This window comes from Camelus dromedarius, chromosome 22, assembly GCF_036321535.1.
Source record: "Camelus dromedarius isolate mCamDro1 chromosome 22, mCamDro1.pat, whole genome shotgun sequence".
In the NCBI taxonomy this organism is placed as follows: Eukaryota; Metazoa; Chordata; class Mammalia; order Artiodactyla; family Camelidae; genus Camelus; species Camelus dromedarius.
The window spans coordinates 31,632,690-31,652,647 of NC_087457.1; the positions used below are offsets into that span (position 1 = coordinate 31,632,690).

At 41.0% G+C, this 19,958-nt stretch overlaps 1 protein-coding gene across 1 annotated transcript in view; it reads left to right on the forward strand.

The window, feature by feature from the left end:
• Positions 1-424: 424 nt before the first annotated feature.
• The window catches only part of GPM6A (glycoprotein M6A), a 222,098-nt gene continuing 202,564 nt past the window's right edge, over positions 425-19,958 (forward strand). Inside the window, exon 1 of the mRNA XM_031440358.2 lies at positions 425-565. Coding sequence (XP_031296218.1) covers positions 562-565 — 4 coding nt within the window. The 5' untranslated portion in view covers positions 425-561. The remainder of the gene's footprint in view (positions 566-19,958) is intronic.

The following is a 19,958-nucleotide window of genomic DNA, read 5'->3' on the forward strand; positions in this document are numbered from 1 at the left end:
AATATATTTAACATAGAAGAAAGAAGAGAGACGTAAATTCAAGGGAGAATTTTCTCTCCTTGTTTTGATTAATAGCGTTGTTAAGGGAAAAATTAGTACACTGAAGACCAGAGATTTTAAGGAATGTAAAAATGATGCTATCAAACCTGTCTCTGCTGGAATAATCTTTCCTGGTCTCCACGTTAAGGACTATCATCTTGGCCACCGGCTCGCTCGTGGGGCACAGAGGCGGTGCGGGTGTGCAGTGTGTAAGGAACGTACTCCAGGGGGAGGCTTGTGCACGTGGCTCGCGTGGCGGTGAAAGGGGCGGGGAGGGCCCGGGGAGGGCGCGGCGTGGAACCGCGGCCGGGCAGGGAGCCCGGAGCCGCGGGAGGCAGGTGGGAAGAGGGAGGGGTCTGCGCTCCCGCCGAGGTTCCCGGAACCCCGAGAGCTGCCGGGCCGGGAGGGGCGAGGCGGTCACTGCGCGGCGCCAGGAGCGGGAGAGGCGCCCGGAGAACTTGGCCCCGCGCTGCGCCCACCGCTCGCGCTCCTGAGCGGACGCAGGGAAGGGGACGCGGCGACATGGGTGAGTGCGCGGCGCGCGGTCGCGGCGGGCTCGGCCTCGGGAGCGGGGGTTGCGGGAGGAAAGTGGGTGTGGGTCTGCCTCGAAGTGTGCATCCCTCCCCGCCTCCGCCCTGGGCCTCCGGACTTGTCCTGGGAGCGAGGCGGCGCGGATGGGTGGCACCTGAAGGGGGGCTGGGGGAAGGTCTCAGCCCAGGAGTCCCGCGCCTGGGCGGCACGCGGGGAGTGAAGGGGTTCCGGGGACGTGGCCGTCCCCCCGTGTTCCACGTTTCAGCGTGCCGCTCGGGGAGCAAGTTGGGATGGGTTCGAGAAGTGGGAACTTCGTTCGACTTCCATTCGTACAGGTTTGCGTGCAGGAAGGCGCCGGGGCAGGGCGAGACTGGGGACACTTTCTAGTCCCTGTCCGAACGAAGTGCCGCAGTTGCACAAAAGGTCTGAAGTTGAGGCTGGGGCCGACTCTCTCCACAGCGGAGCTGGGCAAACGGCGAGGCAGAAGGGGCGTCCAAGCCGGCCCAGGTGGCCGGGCGCCGGAGTGCGCGCCGCTCAGCTGCGCTCAAGTTTCTAGACGGAGTCCCCGGCTCCGGAGTTGAGCTGCGGCAGCGGGGAAGGGCCTCAGGACTGTGACTGCTGGGGTGGGGGGTGGGGGGCCGGAGGACCGGGTGTGAAACAGGCAATCCCGGCGGAGCCCGAGGAGGTGGCGTCCCGTGAGAAGAGTTGGGACAAGGGCGCGGGAGGGGCCGGAGAGAAGGAATTGCGCATCCTGCAGACGTGGTTTTTGGTTTGTCCCGGGCGTCCCGAGAGTACCCGGCAAGGCTGCTTTTCACGGTTGCTGATTAGCGATCCCCGGGCAGTCCGGGCTTGCTATTCAACGCCAGTGTTCTCGTTTCTTCTCGTCCAAGTCCATTTCGCCCCTCCCCCCCCCGGCCTCTCCCTTGTCCTTTGTTGTGAGGGATTTCTTCCAGAGTGAAGGAGGCCTTTGGGATTGACGTGCTCGGGTGGAAATTCCTAAGTTCCCACAGGCTCAAGGGTTAGGGGATGCTTTGACTGCTAATCGGCGGAGTTTATAGACACAGGCCAACTTGGAAGAAAGGAAAAAAAGAGAAAGCCGAGGACATTTTTGCCTATGAATGTTAATTGTGGTCAAGACATTCATAGTCTCTTCTTGCATGACTCTGGATGAGTTTTAGAAAGACCCATTTTTAGGACCTTTGAATAAAATAGTGTTGCAAATGATCTCCAGAATGAACTGTCTTGAAAAGTTTTCTGAAACCGAAGTATTTTCAAGTTATAAAGGAAAGATCAAACATTTCCCCAAGAATAGCAGAATGATTTTCAGGCCTTCTTTCTTTCCCTCTTTCCCTCTTTCTTTCTTTCTTTCTTTCTTTCTTTCTTTCTTTCTTTCTTTCTTTCTTTCTTTCTTTCTTTCTTTCTTTCTTTTTGTAGTACAAGGGCATATAAACTCTTGTTAGAATAGCACATAGAGGGAAAAAGCTCTCATAAATGGAAAACCAAAATAATTGACTTATGTAATCTATCCACTTTACTAAAAGCATTAAGATGCTGTTTGGATCCAATATAAAACCTCTAAAAAGAGTGACATTGTTTACCTTGAAAACTTAAGCTTTAGTGGACTATCTCTCAAAGGGTAAGGTACTCAAAATCTTGAAGTTAATTATTCCTCTATCTTGCATTTCCAAAGTGTGACGAAAACAGTTGGTCTTGGATTTTACTTCATTGCCCTTAAGTTACACATGATCCCCGGTTGCAGGAAAGTGTTCTCCTGAGGAAGTGGAGTTAACATCTGCTGATCCTGAGAGTGGCCTCCACCTCTTCAGAGTCCCCAGTTCCACCTGTAAAGTGACAGATCCCTAAAATTTGTCTCTTCCTTGTTCTGCCAGGAATGGACTACATTTTCCTGTTGTATGTGAGGTCACTGAAAACTCAAGTAGGTGCCAGATGGCTGGTAGGAGAGAGTGGGTAGAGGAAGCCAGTGAGAAGCCAGAGGTCAGGGAAGTAGAGGAGAGAATAAATAGCAGTGGAGAGTGAAGGCACGGAGGCAGGACTCGGGACAGTGGCCCAGACACACAGTCCAGAAATAGGAAGCGCCAAGGACCGGTGGGGGCCGATGAGAGAAAAAAGGAAGGAAATCTGTCCAGCAACAAGAGAGAAAACACTTGGTCGCTTAAGGCCATCTTTCTCCTCTTCTTTTAACTTACTTGTGAAAAACACAGAAGAACTTCATTACTTAGAACTTCTTTTATTTGGTGGTAGTAGGGGGTGAGGGTTTAGCACTGGAGTCCAAATTGCTAGGATAAAGGGGAAAACAGTGTAGCAGAATGCCTGACTATGCCAGCAAGCTGAATCCATCTTTCCCTGGTGTCATGACAACTGAAATTTATCATTTAGAGAAGGGAAGATGGTGCTGCGGGTGAATATAGAAAGCAATTTTTGCCTGACTCAGAAGAAGAAATACATACTCTAGCACCATGGAAGAATGGGAGTAATTGGTTAGTCAAATATTCTGAATAATTGATAGCCACGTCTTAATACAGAAGGCTAACCCTCAAAAAAAGCTATTTCCATAGTAGGCAAATTGCGATTTTGGCATCTTTTGCCTCCTCCTTTTATTAACTTCCTCAGTGATGCCTGCAGCTTATCTAGGTATGCAGCAAGGTTTTCCCTCTGCCCCCAGGTTTTGCTTTCCAGAAAGGATCTGATGAAATATTTCATACTCAAAAATGCAGGATTAACTCCTTACTAAGAATAGTTATATTTTAACTGCAAGGTTGATTTAAACCTGAAAGGTTTCTAATTGCAGAATTTCATGCTCCAGTATGAGATAAGTCAGGAATATTTTAAGTGCTCCTCTAACTACATCACTTTCTGTTCTTTATTTTATTTAAAAAAAATGATTTTTAGTTCCAGAGATGATATTATGGAAAGTTTCATGGAGGGAGTGGTATTGAACTTGGTGGTATTTGGAGGGATGTGGAGGATCTGGGAAGAATAATGGGCCCCGTCTTAAAGCAGTAAGGCAGTGAATTTGGGGGAGCAGAAAGCCATGGAGCTGGGTTGACAGGATTGGACATGATTTTGGAGAGCCTTGAGAAGCAACCAGAGGAATTTAGAGTTTACTTAATAGGAAATAGGGAGTCATGAAATGTTTCTGAGCAGGGAAGAGTTGTAATGAAATTAGTGTTTAAGGAAGATAAATTGGGCAGTGTTGTTTAAGATAAAGGATAATTTGGAGAGGGTAGAAGCAGCTGTCACAGTAATCCTGAAGTGGTATGGTCCACATCTAGTTTAGTCGTAGTAGAATAGTGGCAATGGTGGAAGTGGAGAGAAAAAGATGGATGAATGATGTTTCTAAGGAAAAGTCTAAAAAATTAGGAAACTGAGCAATAAACAAGAGAATGAGATATTTTCTGGAGAATTGAAACCTTGAGGACTGGGGAACTAGTAGGTCCCTTGATAGAATATTTAAAGGATAAAACGGTTTATTTTCTGGATGCTTTGGACAGAAGATTAATTTCACTTGTGAAATGCTAATTACAAGGTGATGGCTAGACATCTAAACACAAACTTAGTAGGTTGGAAATATATAGTAAATAGAGCCCAAGAACAAGAAGGAAAATAAAGATGAGAGGGTACCAACCTGTGGTGAGAGGTAAAGCCGTATAATGAATTATCTGTTTGATGGCAAGAGTATAAGGTGGGCTGGTTGAGGGAAAGGGGAAAAAAAGATAAACACTGTGTGCAGGAAAAGAACCATCAACCACATAACATGCATAAATGCCCTAAAATTAGAACAGTGGAATGTGACATCTTTAACATTCAGTGTTAGATCTGGGAGTCCATACATTTTGACAAGAAGAAAATCAGGCAGAAATATTTTGCTCTCATTCAATTTCAGTAAAAAGGGACCTGGTTAAGGATCTGTAAAATTATTTGCAAATTTAGGCAAAGAATATTGAGACATGGCGTTGTCTGGGACTCACACTGTTTTCAGGAAATACAAGCCTCCCAGAGGCAGTTATGAACAAGGTACGAAGGGCTGGGATTTGAAGCAGGAGAAACAAATGATGATCATGCATATCTTGGGGATCCTATTAACTCTTTTGTTTGATGAGAAGGTGGAACATAATTCTATACATTTTATGTAGCTCAGATCTTGAACTACATGTATAGAAGATACACTTGAGCTATTTCCATTAAGCAAATCAGGAACATTTTAAGGATGTTAGACTATTAGGTAAAACTTTGAAGTTTGGCCTCAAGTATGTTACATTCCTAAGAAAATTATAATAGTCTGATAGTTTACAAGTGAAAATTTGATATGTTTTCTGAAACACATATGATGGAGGGTTGAAACTAGTGAGAACTATGAAGTCTCGGCAGTCACACGGAAGTTTCACGGCAGAACACTTGAGTGCAGAAATTCATGCCTGGGTGGAAATGTATGAGTAGAATGCTGGGGTAAGCTCTACTCAGAACAACTTCAAATAACATCAGCTAATACTTCTTATATATTTTATTTATTTTAAATTTGAAGTTTCTTAGGCTATTGTAGATTACTATTGATTTTACTTAAATTTGAGTTTGTGCCATAAATTGGAATGTAGGTCAATTAGCATAAATCCTTCGTTCAATATCTTCTTGTTACAATAAACTAAATGTTTTGTAGTGAACTGTTAAGACACTTGCTTTACTTTCCAAGAAGGTGTTAACTGTACAGAAAACATAATTTGAATTGGCATGGTGTCAACTAAAAATACATGTAGTCTTAACCATACTTTTTTTTTGAAAGATATGTTTCTAAATTAAATATGTAAGATTCAATTTATTAAAACTTGCAAGGTAAATCTCATTTTATTATTTTTAACAGGAAAGGGTCAGAGCTGTCATTTATGATTACAGAAATATAGGTCTTTCTCCTAGACAGTTGAAAAACAAATACAAATTAGGGTAAATGAGATGGGTTTAAAGTCAAGGACAGAATTAGTTTCAGCCTAGAAACTTAGAGGCCTTAAAAAAGAATCAGCTTCTGACTGTGTCAACCTGACTGATTTGAGGTCATTCTATTTTCAACCATTTGACAAGAGCTGAGGAAATGAGGATAGATAATGTGAAGCCACCTTCTCCACACTCAGTGCTCCTGACATAGCAGACAAACAAAACCACGTCCCAACCAGCGGTGAAGCTGTATCACCAGCACACCCGGGGTCCTGCACACCGCGTGCAGAAGGCACTGTGACACGGAGCTAACACAGATTCTCCTCTGCAGTTTGTTCAGACAACCTATCAAAGTAGTCACTTACTACTTTCCCTACCACGTGTGAGATCAGCCCAAAGAACATAATGATAGCAAAATAAATATCTCTTGCCATCTCTATAAGACTTCTTGTTCTAGAACCTTTGATTTTATGGTCTAAATAGAATAACTTAGAGAATATGTTAAAAACTAATTTCAGGCTCCCACTGCCAAGACTCAGGGCCAGAGGTTTGGGCTGGAGCCGCGGACCTGCAGCTGGAACGGGCAGTTCAGCCAGTGCTGAGGATGAAGTCTGGGACCCGCTTGGAGAAACAGCTCTGGCATGCCCTCTGTCCTCCATCAGGCGAGCTGGGCTGGCCCTTGTGGCTCTCATTCCTCTACTTGTATCTTGTTGAGACTTAAACCGATTAAGTCTCTGTGTAGTTGCTGTCTCACCTTATGATGGGGTGAGTTTACTGAAACTCCTCCCCTGAAAATTACTAATGATTTCCAGTCTCATTGTTCGAAGTATTATTTCTGTGTGTGTAACTCGGGAACCTGTATCTCTCTCCTTGACTGTCTGCTGTCTCCAGCCAGCCACCCTCCAGTGCTTCATCTTCAGTTTGTGCAAAACTGAAATCCTCCTTCCAGGATCGTACTGGTCCCCGCAGCCCTTTCCTTGCCCTCTTCCTCCTCTTTCTTTTTCTTGATGACTCAGTTACACTTGGCCTGGTTGCACTGCTGTCACAGCACCTCTTAACGTCCACACTGTCTTCTGTGGCATTGCAGCTGCTTCCCACCAGCTCCTCACCCCACTCCAGCCCCGACGCCAAGGTCTTTCCACTGCAGGTTACTTCCCTCTTCAGTCTCCCCTCAAATCATGCCCATATGACGCTCAAAACACCCCATCCAGCACAGGTCTTACGTCTCCAACGTCATTTCCTGCTACCGTCTCTCATGCATTTAATCGCTTAACTGAAAGAAACTACAAACTGATTTCATCTACTCAGCCTTCGCCTTTTCTTCCCTCCAGCTGTTTGACCATGCCTGTTTTTCCTCTGTGGCATGCCCCTTCTGTCTCTCCATGGAAATGCAAAACTACTGAACCTTCATTAGCTCAGCTCAAATATAGCTCCCGTAGGAAAAGTTTCCCTGACCTGCCCAGCTTCGTGTTTTCCAAAGCATGGGATATATACTAGCAAAATGCAAAGTGTTTTTATTTTTTGTATTTAACAAATACTTCTATAGTATTTAATATGTGCCATGAATTATTTTAAATGCTTTATAAGTACTTAGTTATTTAATCTCATAACAGTGCTGTAAGTATTATTATTATCATCTTCATTTTTACACAGAGAGGTTTAAATAATTTGCTAAACAGGTGAACGGGGATTTAAACTCAGGCAGCCTGGCTCCGGGGGTCCATGTTTTACCACCTTTCCATTTTAGGTGGTTCAAGGACATGGCATCAGGTAAAACTGACTGCTACGGTGATAAAGTTTATTCTCATCTCAGCTTTCTCTCAGTTCTTTTGATTAAGTCAAAAAGAAATCCTAATTTGTTGTTAGAAGATACATTTTCACAGCAATTACCTGAACAGATCCCCCTTTACATAACGTGATAAATGCATCCTGGTCTAGGTAAACTGACAGGTAAAGTGATACTCAAGTCAAAAAAAGGTAAAATAAGTAAAAATTACCAATGATACTCCAGATATTTCCCCTTTATAATAAAGAAAGGGCAAGTCCTAGACTTTGAGTCTTTGGTAATCATTGCTTTTAAGATACGAAGCACTGATTTTCTATTTATGATAAGAGATTTAAAGTTTTATTCAAAATACATTTCAGTAAAAATGTAAATTGTGTTTCAAAGTATGAAGTAAGTAAGAGTAACGATGGTCACCCAGTATGGAGCAAACCACACACCCGGGGGCAATTTAGTTCTGTGCAAGTGGGTGAAACGTTAGTGTCTCAATAAATTCTTACCCTAATTTATTCACGAATCAGCCATGGAACTTGGGCACTTTTGTCACTTAACCGTTTGGGCCTCAATGCATACTTGGTAGGAATAAAACCAACAATATTTATCTTACAGGGATGTTTGTAGGAAAAAAGGAGGGTGTTTGAAAACAGCCCTTTGCGTGCAGTAAGCGCTGACCGAAGTGCTCTGTGTCGCACGTGGCGGGGAGAGCGTGCTGAGAACCGCGCGGTGCGCGCGCGCCCGGGGCCTGGGAAGCTCCGCACCGCGTGCCGGTCTGCCTTTCCTCCTTGCGCCCGGCGCCCTGCCTCTGCGTCTGCTGTGCTGCTGAGCTGCGGATGTGTGTTTCCTCCCCCGGGTATCTGAGGTCTTGTCCGGATTCTGAAGGCAGCACCTTCCAGATAATCGGCAAACCCCCCCAGCAGACCGTTACCATCAAGCTTTTTGGCTAACCCCGTTTCCCTCATTAACTTAGTAGAAAGTTACAAAAATACAAAATTTGACTCCTGTTGCTGAAACGTATGTCTAGAATGAGGCGTGGCAGGAGACGGGAAAGGAGTCAGGAGCCTGGAATGAGCGTGTGTTTCCAGGACGGGGTCAGGGATGTGGCGCAGGAGGGAATCAGCACTGGGCCCAAGACCCTGATGAGATGGGAAATGTGGAGGCAAGAAGGACCTAGAAGAATCCTCGGAAACAGACGCCGCAGAGTTAGTGCGACTTCAGCAGTCTCCCAGGAGGACAGCCTTTCGAGACACGGATGACCGGCAGTGTTCAGTGCAACAGGAGGAGGAAGAGGGGTGACATTTCTTTTGCATTAATGGCATTTTTGTTGATCTAAGCCCATTGAAATTAGAGTGTTTTTCATAAAGGGGTGAAGACACAAGCAGATTTCAAGGACTGAAAACAGGAAAGAGGACAGAGAGAAGTAGGGACAAGAGGAAGGAGAGAGAAAGGAAGAAAGAATTTGGAGGGACCCAAGGTCAAGGAAGGTTTTTATCAGGTGGGAAAGAGCACGAACTGCTTCATACTTTAAGAAAAGGCGAATGACCTTGGGGAGAGGCATAAACTGCACACACCATGGAATGACAGGGTCCCTGAGAATGCAGTACAAAATGACAATTAACAAGAACTATTTGTATTACTTAAACAGAGTTTTTAAGGTTAAAAAATATATATATATATATATAGAGAGAGAAAGGCATTTGAGGATTTTTGATGGCATTTGAGGATTTTTTTTTAACATGGACGATGCTTCTTGACTGTTTAAATTGTTACAATACGTCCAGCAAAGATGCCATAGTTTGTCTGTTCTGACATATTGTTTTGATTTTTCTCATGTTTCATTTTTAGATGATAGTTATACCTTTAATACTAAGAATATATAGATAAATATATGATCTATATTCAAACAGTTAAATGAAGCAACAGAGATGAAGCGTAATATGGTTGAATATTCCCCTGGACCAGAAACCGAGAGGGAGTGGTTCTTCTCCGAGCAACACTGCTATAGATCCGCCTTCCCTTTTCCCTCAGGTGTAAAGGGAGGACTTGGATTAAGTGGCCTATAAGGTTCCAGTAAGCCAAAAATGCCCCCCTAAGCTGGTAAACAAACACGCGAAAAAGTAAGCACAACATATTGATGAGGATGGTGTCCTGGCAGGGTCTCTCAAAATGGCAAGCAGCTCTGTCCTTCCAAGTCATTTCTCTGTGGTTTCAACGCACACTTTGTAACAAGGAAGACTCTTGAGGCTTCAGGCAGAAGATTTTGGTATTTTTCTTTCTTCCTGGCCTTAGATGTATATTTTTTATACTTATCAAGTGAGGATTAAAGAAATGACTGAAACAAAACATACAGCATTTCCAGGCATTATCTAAGGCTTCAGTAGCTTACATTGCTCACTTAGAATTCATCACGTATCATTATTAATATCTCACTAATGAGTGAGGGAACTGGTTGACATATTTTGTATTCCTTCTGCTGCTAGGATCCTAAACTTTTGAGGCTATATGTGTGTGGGGGAGTGGGGGCCAGTTTCTTATTTCTGCATTTTCTTTGATTTGTTTAATTTTTATATGTGTGAGTACACAGTGGTATCCTGTGAGGTTTTTGTAATTAAAAAGGAATCATTTTGCAAGTCTTAGAAATAGATTTTTAACCATCAACAATGTTCTCTGCTGGTGAAAAATACCACCATGGTTAATTCCTAGTCTATGAGTCCCAGACAAACATTTGTTAAAAAGAAATATCTTAGGGCATAAAGAAGGAGATGGCATTTGAGAATATAAAATAAAATACAAAACATAAAAATAAAATCTAACTCATGGCTGGCTTATCCCTTCTGGGTGTAATGTTTGGTGTTGGCTATTTCTTTTATTTGAGACAAAAAAAAATATGTAAAAGAAGTGCTGAAATGGAATTGTCGTTTCCAAAAATGCTGAAGACCAAGTACACGGTAAATATATTTACTTTAGCAGGTGTTTGCTATTAGACGTAAGTCAGCTATTGACTTCAATCTAGATTTGAGGCACAGATAAGGAACATTAGATACTAAAGGAGTTTTCTGCCATATCCTGTTTCAGTTTTTCTACTAAATAGTAGACAAAGGGCAATCTCATGATGCAGTGTTAAGTACACAAGACACATGCAACCACATTGTCCATTACCGTCACTGTTGTACACACTCTTTCCTTCCTGAAGGAAGATTTACAAAGAATAATACAGCTTTGTTTGTTGATTGTATATGAGAAAGGAAATTCAGGGTAGCAAGTCTCTAGAGAAGAAAAGTCCAGAGCAACTCTTAATGTACATGCACAATTTGTTAAGTAATTGGCTCCTTAGGTATAAATGAAGTAGCGATGACTAAAAAAGTTAGTGTGATTAATTAGTTTCATTCATTTCACAGCAATTACCTTAGTAAACGTCCCTTTACATAACATGATAAATACATCAATTTAAATAAATTGAGAGATAAAGTCATACTCCACTCAAAGGAAGTTAAAACAATTTTAAATACCAGTGGTAGCTCACATACCTCATTGCAGCATATTAAAATCATCGTTGTGGTGGAATCATTGTACCCAGGGCCACCAACACTTCCACAGCAAAAGAATACTCTGTATTGTATACTAGAAATTATTAGAGAGTAGATCTTAAGCATTCTCACCATTAAAAAGTAACTGTGAGGTGATGGATGTGTTAATTGACATACTATGGTAATCATTTACAATGTATACATAGATCATCCCGTTGTATACTCTAAATATTTGCAATTTTATTTGTCAGTTTTACCTCATAAAAGCAGAAAAAATTGAAGAAAGTGAAAAACTAAATGAAAAAAGAGTACTCCTCCCCCCCAAACAGCTTCTTATATTTACTTTAATATTGATTTGACCAAACAAGAATTTCTTAAGGGTCAGCCACATTGCCGACCCTTCCACACCTAATGACAGCGAAGGACACAGGGTAACTGTAATTTCTGCTCCAGAGGGGTTTGGGTGTTACTCTGGAGGTACACAACACATGCAGGAAACTATCTGAGCATTTGATACAATTAGATAGTGGAGATCAGACTAGTGTAATGCCCCTGAAACCACTGGCCCAGAGCAGAAGAGCGCAATGCCGGCTACAGTCAGCAGGGGCAGTTCTCTGACTGAGGAGCCTTGGAGGGAACCTGGACTTCCCGGCAGAGAGCAGGTGGCAGGAAGGGCAGGCGCAGAGCCGAGGGCGGGGGAGCGCGCTCTGGGCCCCGCCGGAGTCGGCTTCCTTCTAGATGGAGGCTGCAGATTTTTCCACTCCTGTGACCGCTGGGGTGGGGTGGGGGTTCCACCCCGATAGAAGCTGCCTCTTTGATGTCCAGGCTATTTGTCTGCTTAACTTTCTCTTTGACCTCTGCAGTGGACTGACTGCCTGCCCTCTCCCGTTCATTTACACAATACTCCGTCAACTCTTTTGTTTTCTTACTATATTCCCCCAGATCTTACAAACGTTTTTGGCTCACGCGGGCAGCCCTTTCAACATTAGTCATTTCCACCTCTGCTTCCTTCCCTCAACCTTGGCTCCCATAACTCACCCCTGGATTGTGTCACTGTGGGATTTGCTGACTGTGTAAATGAAAACCACCCCTGCTCACACCACCAGTAACATCGCACAACACCAGAGGGCACGATTCATATCACACTGCGCATGCCCCAAGGGGTTCCTACCGGGTGGAACCTGGGGGAGGGTGCCTGGTGGTGAGCAGAGGAGGGTCCACTAGTCACAGCATCTCACCCTTCTGTTCCCTCACTCCTCCTCATTGTCCTCCCAGAGCCCTGGGAGCCTCATCGTTTTGGCTTTCCTTCTGCTCCGGCTGGTCATTACGTCCCTCTGTTCAGTCATGGCCCAGGGCTCCAGCCACTCTTTTGCAAATATTCTTAGCTCCTTTGATCTTTTCTCCAAGAGGGTCTGGATTATTGCTGCAGAGCGGGGAGGAGGGCTTCATGTAAGAACTGAGAAGGTGGTCCTAGTGCGTGATCATGCAATTGTAGCATTTCAGACCCGGAGTGATAGGGAAATTAGCAGATTTTGTCACAAATGTAGCAGAAAGGAAGGAAATACGAGAGATAATGAGAAGAAAAGCTATCTTTTTGTTTCTTAGACTAACAGCCAGAAGTTAATATTCTGTTGAGAGAGAGGAAGGAATTATCAAGAATGAGCACAAACAAACTGAAAATATTCGCAGTTCAGGCAACTGCCAATTAATTCAACTTCATAGATCAAATCCCACATTATTAAATAGGAGGGTGATCTGGTATGACTTCTACCAGCCCAGGGATTTGGGATTGCTGTGTTAATCTTCTTATCCAGAGGGGTGTTCTGTTACTTCCTGCTACCCACGTGGTCCTCCTTGGAAACTGTGCAAGATGACAACCTTTCCGGATGAAACAGTATTTTACTAAGATTATGCAATTGGCTTCATTCCCTATCTGAGTAGAACCTTCAAACAAGCTCTTAAGGTCTAATTTCTGTGATACAATCAGATATAATCAGAAATTTGTGTATGCTGTGACATATTCAGAAATTTATAAAATTTGACTTAAAGATGTAAGGACATCCGCTTATAAGTGAAATAATTTAATTCAACATACTTAATGACAAATTCTGACTTAATGGACAATTACACTATTCAAACTAAGGTAAAAAATGAAAAATTTGAAACTTTAGGTATCAGAGAATTTGATATAGTTAAGCGTTGATAATGATGGAATACCAACAACTTTTTATCCCTAATTATTTATGTATTTGTTTCCTTTTCCATATTTTTAATCCTTAATATGCATGATTTGAGATGAAGGGCAAAGAAGAAAGATCTTTTTTCTTAACACATCTCATTTCACGTTCTTACCTGTCAGTGTCCCTAACGCTGGGACACTCTTCTATTTCCTTTCTTTTTTTGCCACTCTATTTTTTCCCTTTTCTTGCTTTTTCTTAGCTCTTGAAGTTCAAAATGATGAATATTTGAAGAAGGCTATTACCCTTGGGGTTGAAAGACTCATTCAGTTCTCTTTCATCTTCTATGTAAAGGACTGACCCAAAGCAACGTAATTCAGGTAAAACACTATATAATGAAAGTAAAGAGTTCTGCACAGGTGAGTTTTAAAAAACTAAGTGGATATCTGTAATGACGTCTCTTCATTTTCCACCGAAGCTTTCTTAAATTAATACGTGGTGCTCCGCACCGCTGAGTTTCTAGATGCAGGCGTTACAGGGAGTATCTCTCTACCCCGATCGCTGAAGAGCACTGGTGGGCGTGACTGACCTTCCGGTTCCTGCCAGGGCTGCAGAACCGAGGTACAAGGAGCTGGCTGCTCTCAAGTTCAGCCAGTCCTGCTGTTTTCTTGGTCACTGGCTTTCTTCTTCTGTCCCAGTGGCTGTGGCTCTCTGTTTATTTATTGGCTGTTTAGTATGAGAAAGCATCTAGTCTTTGATCATTGACAACAAATTAGAGCAATGAGCATGCTCATCACGGTCCATCGGGTATAATCTTAGGCTGTTAGGCTCTTGGCTGGTTTGCTGCACTTTACTGTCCTGAAAGTTTGAGAAATCTGACTGCTTTGTTGGTTGTTGTTTTTCTATTCTTATTAACACTTGCCAAACCTTTTGTCGTGCATCTTTAGAACCATGACAGCTTCTAGGTCAAATTTCAGTTTTGATCCCTGCATCTTTAGAAGAAAAGCTGAGAACTGAAATAGCCATTTCCTCTCAGTGATTGCAATGGGTGCTGATTAAGCTGCATGCTGGTGGTTGGAGTCATAGCAACAAGTCCTACTTGCTATCTTTCAAGAATCTCAATTAAGTTTCTTTGGTCTTTGAATATCTAACTACAGAAAAAGTTTAATTTCCTAGGGAAAATGAATATGTCCTTTTCTTGGAGAAAAACATCATAGAGTTAATTAAGCATACTTTTCTAAGGTTTATTTCTGAACTAAGCTAGAAATTATTTGTACTCCTTTTTTTTTCTTCCAGTTTTCATAATTAGGCTTTCGATGGGCTTAATCTTTTAATTTTAAAATGATTAATTGCCAAGTTGTTGTGTACCATTGCTTGGGTTACTGAGATAAACATACCCAGCAGTAACAAGGAGAAGTTTGTTGAAGTTGCTACAACGTCAACAAATACTCAAGTTTTATTTTTAACAAAGACTCAGGACAGTTTGCAGTCAACATTGTTATTTTGAGAGGGGCTATAATTGTTTTATTTTTCTAGAGAAAGGTAGATTTGGGGAGGTAATTAAGTTTTTGATACTGAATTCTACTACTATGTAAAACAATTTTTTCTTCCTTTTTTTGCAAGTCATAAATATTTGTAATTTCTCCCTATATGAAGATTTTTTTGGAGGCATAGAACTATAAAGCTTAGACTTCTCCCAGATGGCTTAATGGTGGGAAAAGTTTATATTATTTTACTTTTTAAATCAACTTGAATAGAATTTTATATTCTCCAATCCATTACTTTCTAGGAGAATCTGAACAAATCAACCTTCCCTGGCAAATTCATGGCACTTTCCTTCCATTTTTTGATTTAGAAAGTCAGTTCTCAAATCCTAGATTCACTGGTTTGGAAAGGTGATCTAAACTCCCTAAGCTTTCCTAAATTTCCTAAGTTACGGTATTCTATTTGTTATTTATAAGCCCAATAACAATACTGTGTACTGCCTGGAGTTCTTGAGAAGTGTCAGTGATGGAGTACATTAAACTAGTGTAACAATGTGTCAGACCAAGAGATGGTGCTCAATATATACACGCATACACACACAACACATACACACATGCACACACATGACTATGAAAGTAAGTTTGTCTTACCAAGTCTTTTCTTTTTAAAGATTTATTTATCTATTTTTTATTGAAGTACAGTCAATTACAATGTATCAACTTCTGGTGTACAGCACAATGTCCCAATCTTGCATATACATACATCTATTCGTTTTCACATTTTTTTCCATTTAAGTGTCTTACCAAGTCTTTAGTCTCAATTTTTTAAAGTCTATCATACAGGAAACTGTAGATTTGTGAGTATAAGACAAACTCCAGTCAAATCAGTACTAATTTTTCAAACCCAATGCACAGTGTAGCCGTGTTTTTTTTTTTTTTTTAGGAATAAACTAATGATTGATTTTGTGAATAGAAGATATTATTAGGTATAAACTAGAATTAAGAGCAAGACACCGCTCAAAGGATTTTTAAGGATGTCTTAAAAATCAGAACTTGTAAAGTCTATCTTCATAAACTATTCATGAAACAACTTTTAAATGTGTTATTTGCTAGACAGCATACTTCATGCTGGATATTGCCAGTACAAAGATGAATAAAATATGATACTTGATATAGTGATAAAACAGTTGGAGTTACAAGATATAACAGATGCTGCAGTGGAAGTTTGTATGGTGTGTCTGAGAAGAGAGTAGTTAAATTTCTCCTAAAACATCAGTGATGAATTCCTAGAGACCATCTAGGACTGAGCCATAAACTTGAAAATAGTTTGCCTGACACATGGATCAGGGTAAAGGCATTTTAGCCAGAGGAGTAGTATGAATAAAGCATTGAAGTGACAGAAGCATGAGCTGTTCAACAGATTGTAAGCAGATCAGCTGACTGGAGTGTACAGGTGGAGTGTGCCTTGATCAAGAGGACTGAAGAGGTAAACAGGAGGCAGACTGGGAGGTCTCCATCAACATCCTAAACAGCTGACCTTTGTTGTAGTAAACCTGATGGATTTGTAGTAGGTTGGTAAGACACTTAGATTTTTATTTCATTAAGATTATTCTAGCAGCACTGGAGAAAAAAAATATAATAAGTAGGAGATTAGAAAAAAACAAGAAAGAGTAAGAAAGATAATTTCTCAGAATAGACGTCAAAATATCAAATAAAATACTAAAAGATCTAGTCTAAAAGTGTCTTAAACATAATTATATTCAAGTAACATTTATTGGAATGGAAGGATGGTTAAAGATCCAAAATTTAAGTTTTAATGTTCAAAGTGGAAAAATCATATGATCATTAGTGGATCTGTATTTAATACAATTCAATATTAATTACAAATAATTGCCAATTATGGTAAAAACTGTAAGCAAATTAGGAGCAAAATAGAACATTTATAAACAGATCCAGGCTACCCTACAGAAAGCTACAAGCATCATTATATTTAATTGTGAGACACTAAAAGCATTCCCAATACAGTCAGTAATAGGACAAAGATGCTTATTCTGAAGATTACTATTCAGCACCACCGTAGATGTCCTAACCAACGCAATCGGAAAAGAAAAATTAATTAAAGAGGATGGATTAGAAAGAACGACGAATTTGTTGTTACTCAAGATGATGCATCTGTCTCTGTGGTAACCTGAAAAGACGCTACAAAACAATTAGAGATAATGAGAGATCAGCAGTGGCACTTGGCATAAGGTCACCATATATAATCAGGAGTGTTACTGTATGTCAATAATAACAAAAGAAGGTTAATTAAAATCCAATTAACAATAGCAACACTTCTAAAAGAATCCTATCAATAAACATACCCCCCAAATATGAGATTTTAATGGCAAAAAGTAAATATGAATATATAACAGGATGTATTTGGTTAGTAACTGTGAAGTGGCATTATCGTAAATATTCCAATTCCCTTTTAAATTAATTTATATATTCAGTGTAATTCCAGTTAACAGTCCCAAATAATTTTTCATGGAACTGAGAAACTGATTCTAAAACTCTGTATGGAAAAGTGATGTTCTGCAAATTGTTCACAAAATTCTGAAAAAGAAAAAGGAGATGGGACTACGCCTAACAAATATCTAGATTTATTTCTTAAACTACAAGAATGATAACTGTGGTTTGAGCACTAAATAAACACAAAGGAGAGTGGAACTCAATAAAGCAGATTCATGTTTCTCTGTGTACTTGATATATGATAAGAGAAATTACTAGTCATTGTAGGATTATTCAATGAGCAGTGTTGGGATAACTGGTTTGTATAAAGAAAGTGAAGAAATCATTTTAATGCCTCACACGTTCTGTAATACTTCACTCTGTACATGAAAATAAATTCTATAAGGCTCTAATAAAGGGATCTAGTAATGATCTAGGTGTGGAAAACCATCTTAAAGTCGTAAAGTTCATGGAATTGAAATAGAGGAATGAATATAACAAAACAGAAACAGACTCATAGATACCGTATTCTAAAGTCTAACCTTGATGAATTCTTCTGGTCTCAGATGTGATTTCTGTTGGTCACTAATTATTCAAGCTTTTCTAAAATCTATTTCTTTGATTTGCCTATCAATCACTTATGCACAGAATAAAATATTATTTTAATATTTAAACCTGATTTCGGTGAGTATGCTAGCATATTAGACTGTCAGTTTGCAGAATATTAAGATGATAATTCTAGCGAACCAGATAGTGTCCAGGAGCTTAATTATGTAACTGCCTACACTGCTTATATCCAACCATATTAGGGAATGCAGGATTTCATATTTGTTTTAATTTTCTATATTTATTCACTTCTGGGATTTTGTTTTGTTTAACTCAGGGCAGTTCTTCTCATCAGTCCTGCAGTTTGTATAACGTGGTGGTGGTCTTGAGTGACAGCTCCTCTGGGGCAGTCTGCATTACTCGTAGGGTCACATGATGATCAGAAGCAGTGGATTCTCCATGAAAGCATGGTCCCTGACTCACAGCGGGGGTCCGTCAGTGGAGCTCACTACCGGGTGCCATTCATCTATGCCTGTTACAGACTCAAGCCTCTGTGATAGTCAGCCCTCTTTGTTGTAAATCTTCACTTAATGAGTGCTCGTGGTGCACACCATTGGTTCTGAGTCACAACGTCACACTGTGAAGTTTGGTTTATTTAATTGCCTACAGTGAGCAAAAGCACAGTTTTAACTTAAGAAACTAGTTTGAGAGACAACATATTTTAAACCACAGACAATGAGTTAAAAACTGTGAAGTAAACAAACAAAAAAACTGGGGAAAAACATCAGTGCAAAGTATGTTAAGATGACTTATTAAAATTGGGTAAGACAAGGCTGAATTAGAAGTCTGTCTAACTCACTGAATTTTCAAATATGAATAGCATGTTTTTAATTCCTAGCACACACGAGGGATTCAAAGCAACTGTTACCATGGTTTTGGGAAAGAAAAATCTTCTATTTCTACCTCAGTGAATGGATCAGAATGATTTAAAATTACCTCGGCACCCTTTATATAGGAATTAATTTGGTGTGATTTTAGGATAGTTTGTTTTCCAGATAGATAACTAATAAAGCACTTTTCAAACCTAAGACTGTGATTCTAAGTACATTACTCTATCTTTGATTAAATCTTTTTTGTTGCATAAAAGTAAACGTTAACCTAGGATGGAATAATAAATTAACCAAATTAAAATGATGAATGTTTTAATATACAATATAAGTGTTTAAATGTTTCTAAAGAGTTGGCTAGAAACTGGTGAGAAATGAAACTCTGGAGGTATTAATGCAATGCTGAGGATCTGGGATTGTGCCGCTGTTGTTTGTCCATTAATTTCCTCACTAAATAGACATTGAGTGAATGCCCACTGTGTGCCTGCGGTGAGCCCGCACTCCGCTCGGTGCTGGGAATGTAATGATGATGGAATCTAGGTGGTTGGTGATACCACAGATATTCATAAACTCATGAGGGAGAAACACAAGTAGATAATCGCAACTCCGGCCTCGGTATTTGACAAGATCCAGTGAAAAATAACTCTTATTACTCACCCGAGTTTGGATTGAAGACAAATGCTCTGGCAGATGGAGCTCAGGGTGTTAGCTCTTTTTACTACTGACAGAGATCTTGGGGAACAGGACTTTAGCTAGTCTCTCCACAGGGGCTTTGTAGGACCTAAGCTCTGAGCTGGACAGACTCACCCAGATGCCGGCAGCGTGTACCCACGGCCACCTATCAGAGCTTGCCCCTCCCCTGACCCGCGGCCCGGAGGAGCAGAGGATGCAGGTCAGAGCTGGAGGATTGTAGACGTGGAGACTTTGGGGATCATGGACCTCAGGGAACTCAGCATAGTTCAGAGGGTGTGCAAAGGTCGAGTGTTAGGAGAGACATGTGGAGGGAGAGGTGGGCTCCGTGTGGTAGAGGGGCTTGTGGTCGTGTTGGGCAGCTCCAGCTCTATCCTAGGAGCCACACGGACTGAGGGTTTTAAGCGCATGGCTGACATGGTCACATGATTTTTTAAAATGTCATCTAGAAAGCATTGTTCATGTGGATCTGAAAAGGACAAAACAGACTAAAAGTTCTACTCACCAGGCTCTTTTCATACGACAATGTTGAGGCCATGCAACACAAACAGGGATGATAAGGATTTGAGGGGATAAGTTAGAAGACATTTGTTATTTCATCTTTCTAGCCTCTTTTTAGCCATTTCACTGCTCATTAGCACCTCCACCAAAAGGGAGGACTGAGGAGCTGAGTCAGACCTTTCTAATGTTCTTTCAGAACTGTTCTGAGGAATAAGTAGTAATTTTTTTTTAATTGCAATTAATAGTCACAGTGCGGTTTGGGGTTAACTGACAATTTTGTTTATTCATCCTGTCCTGAGATCTCATTAGCATGTATGATTGAGCCGGAAATGATTTTAATTATTTACTTGACCCTTTTAATT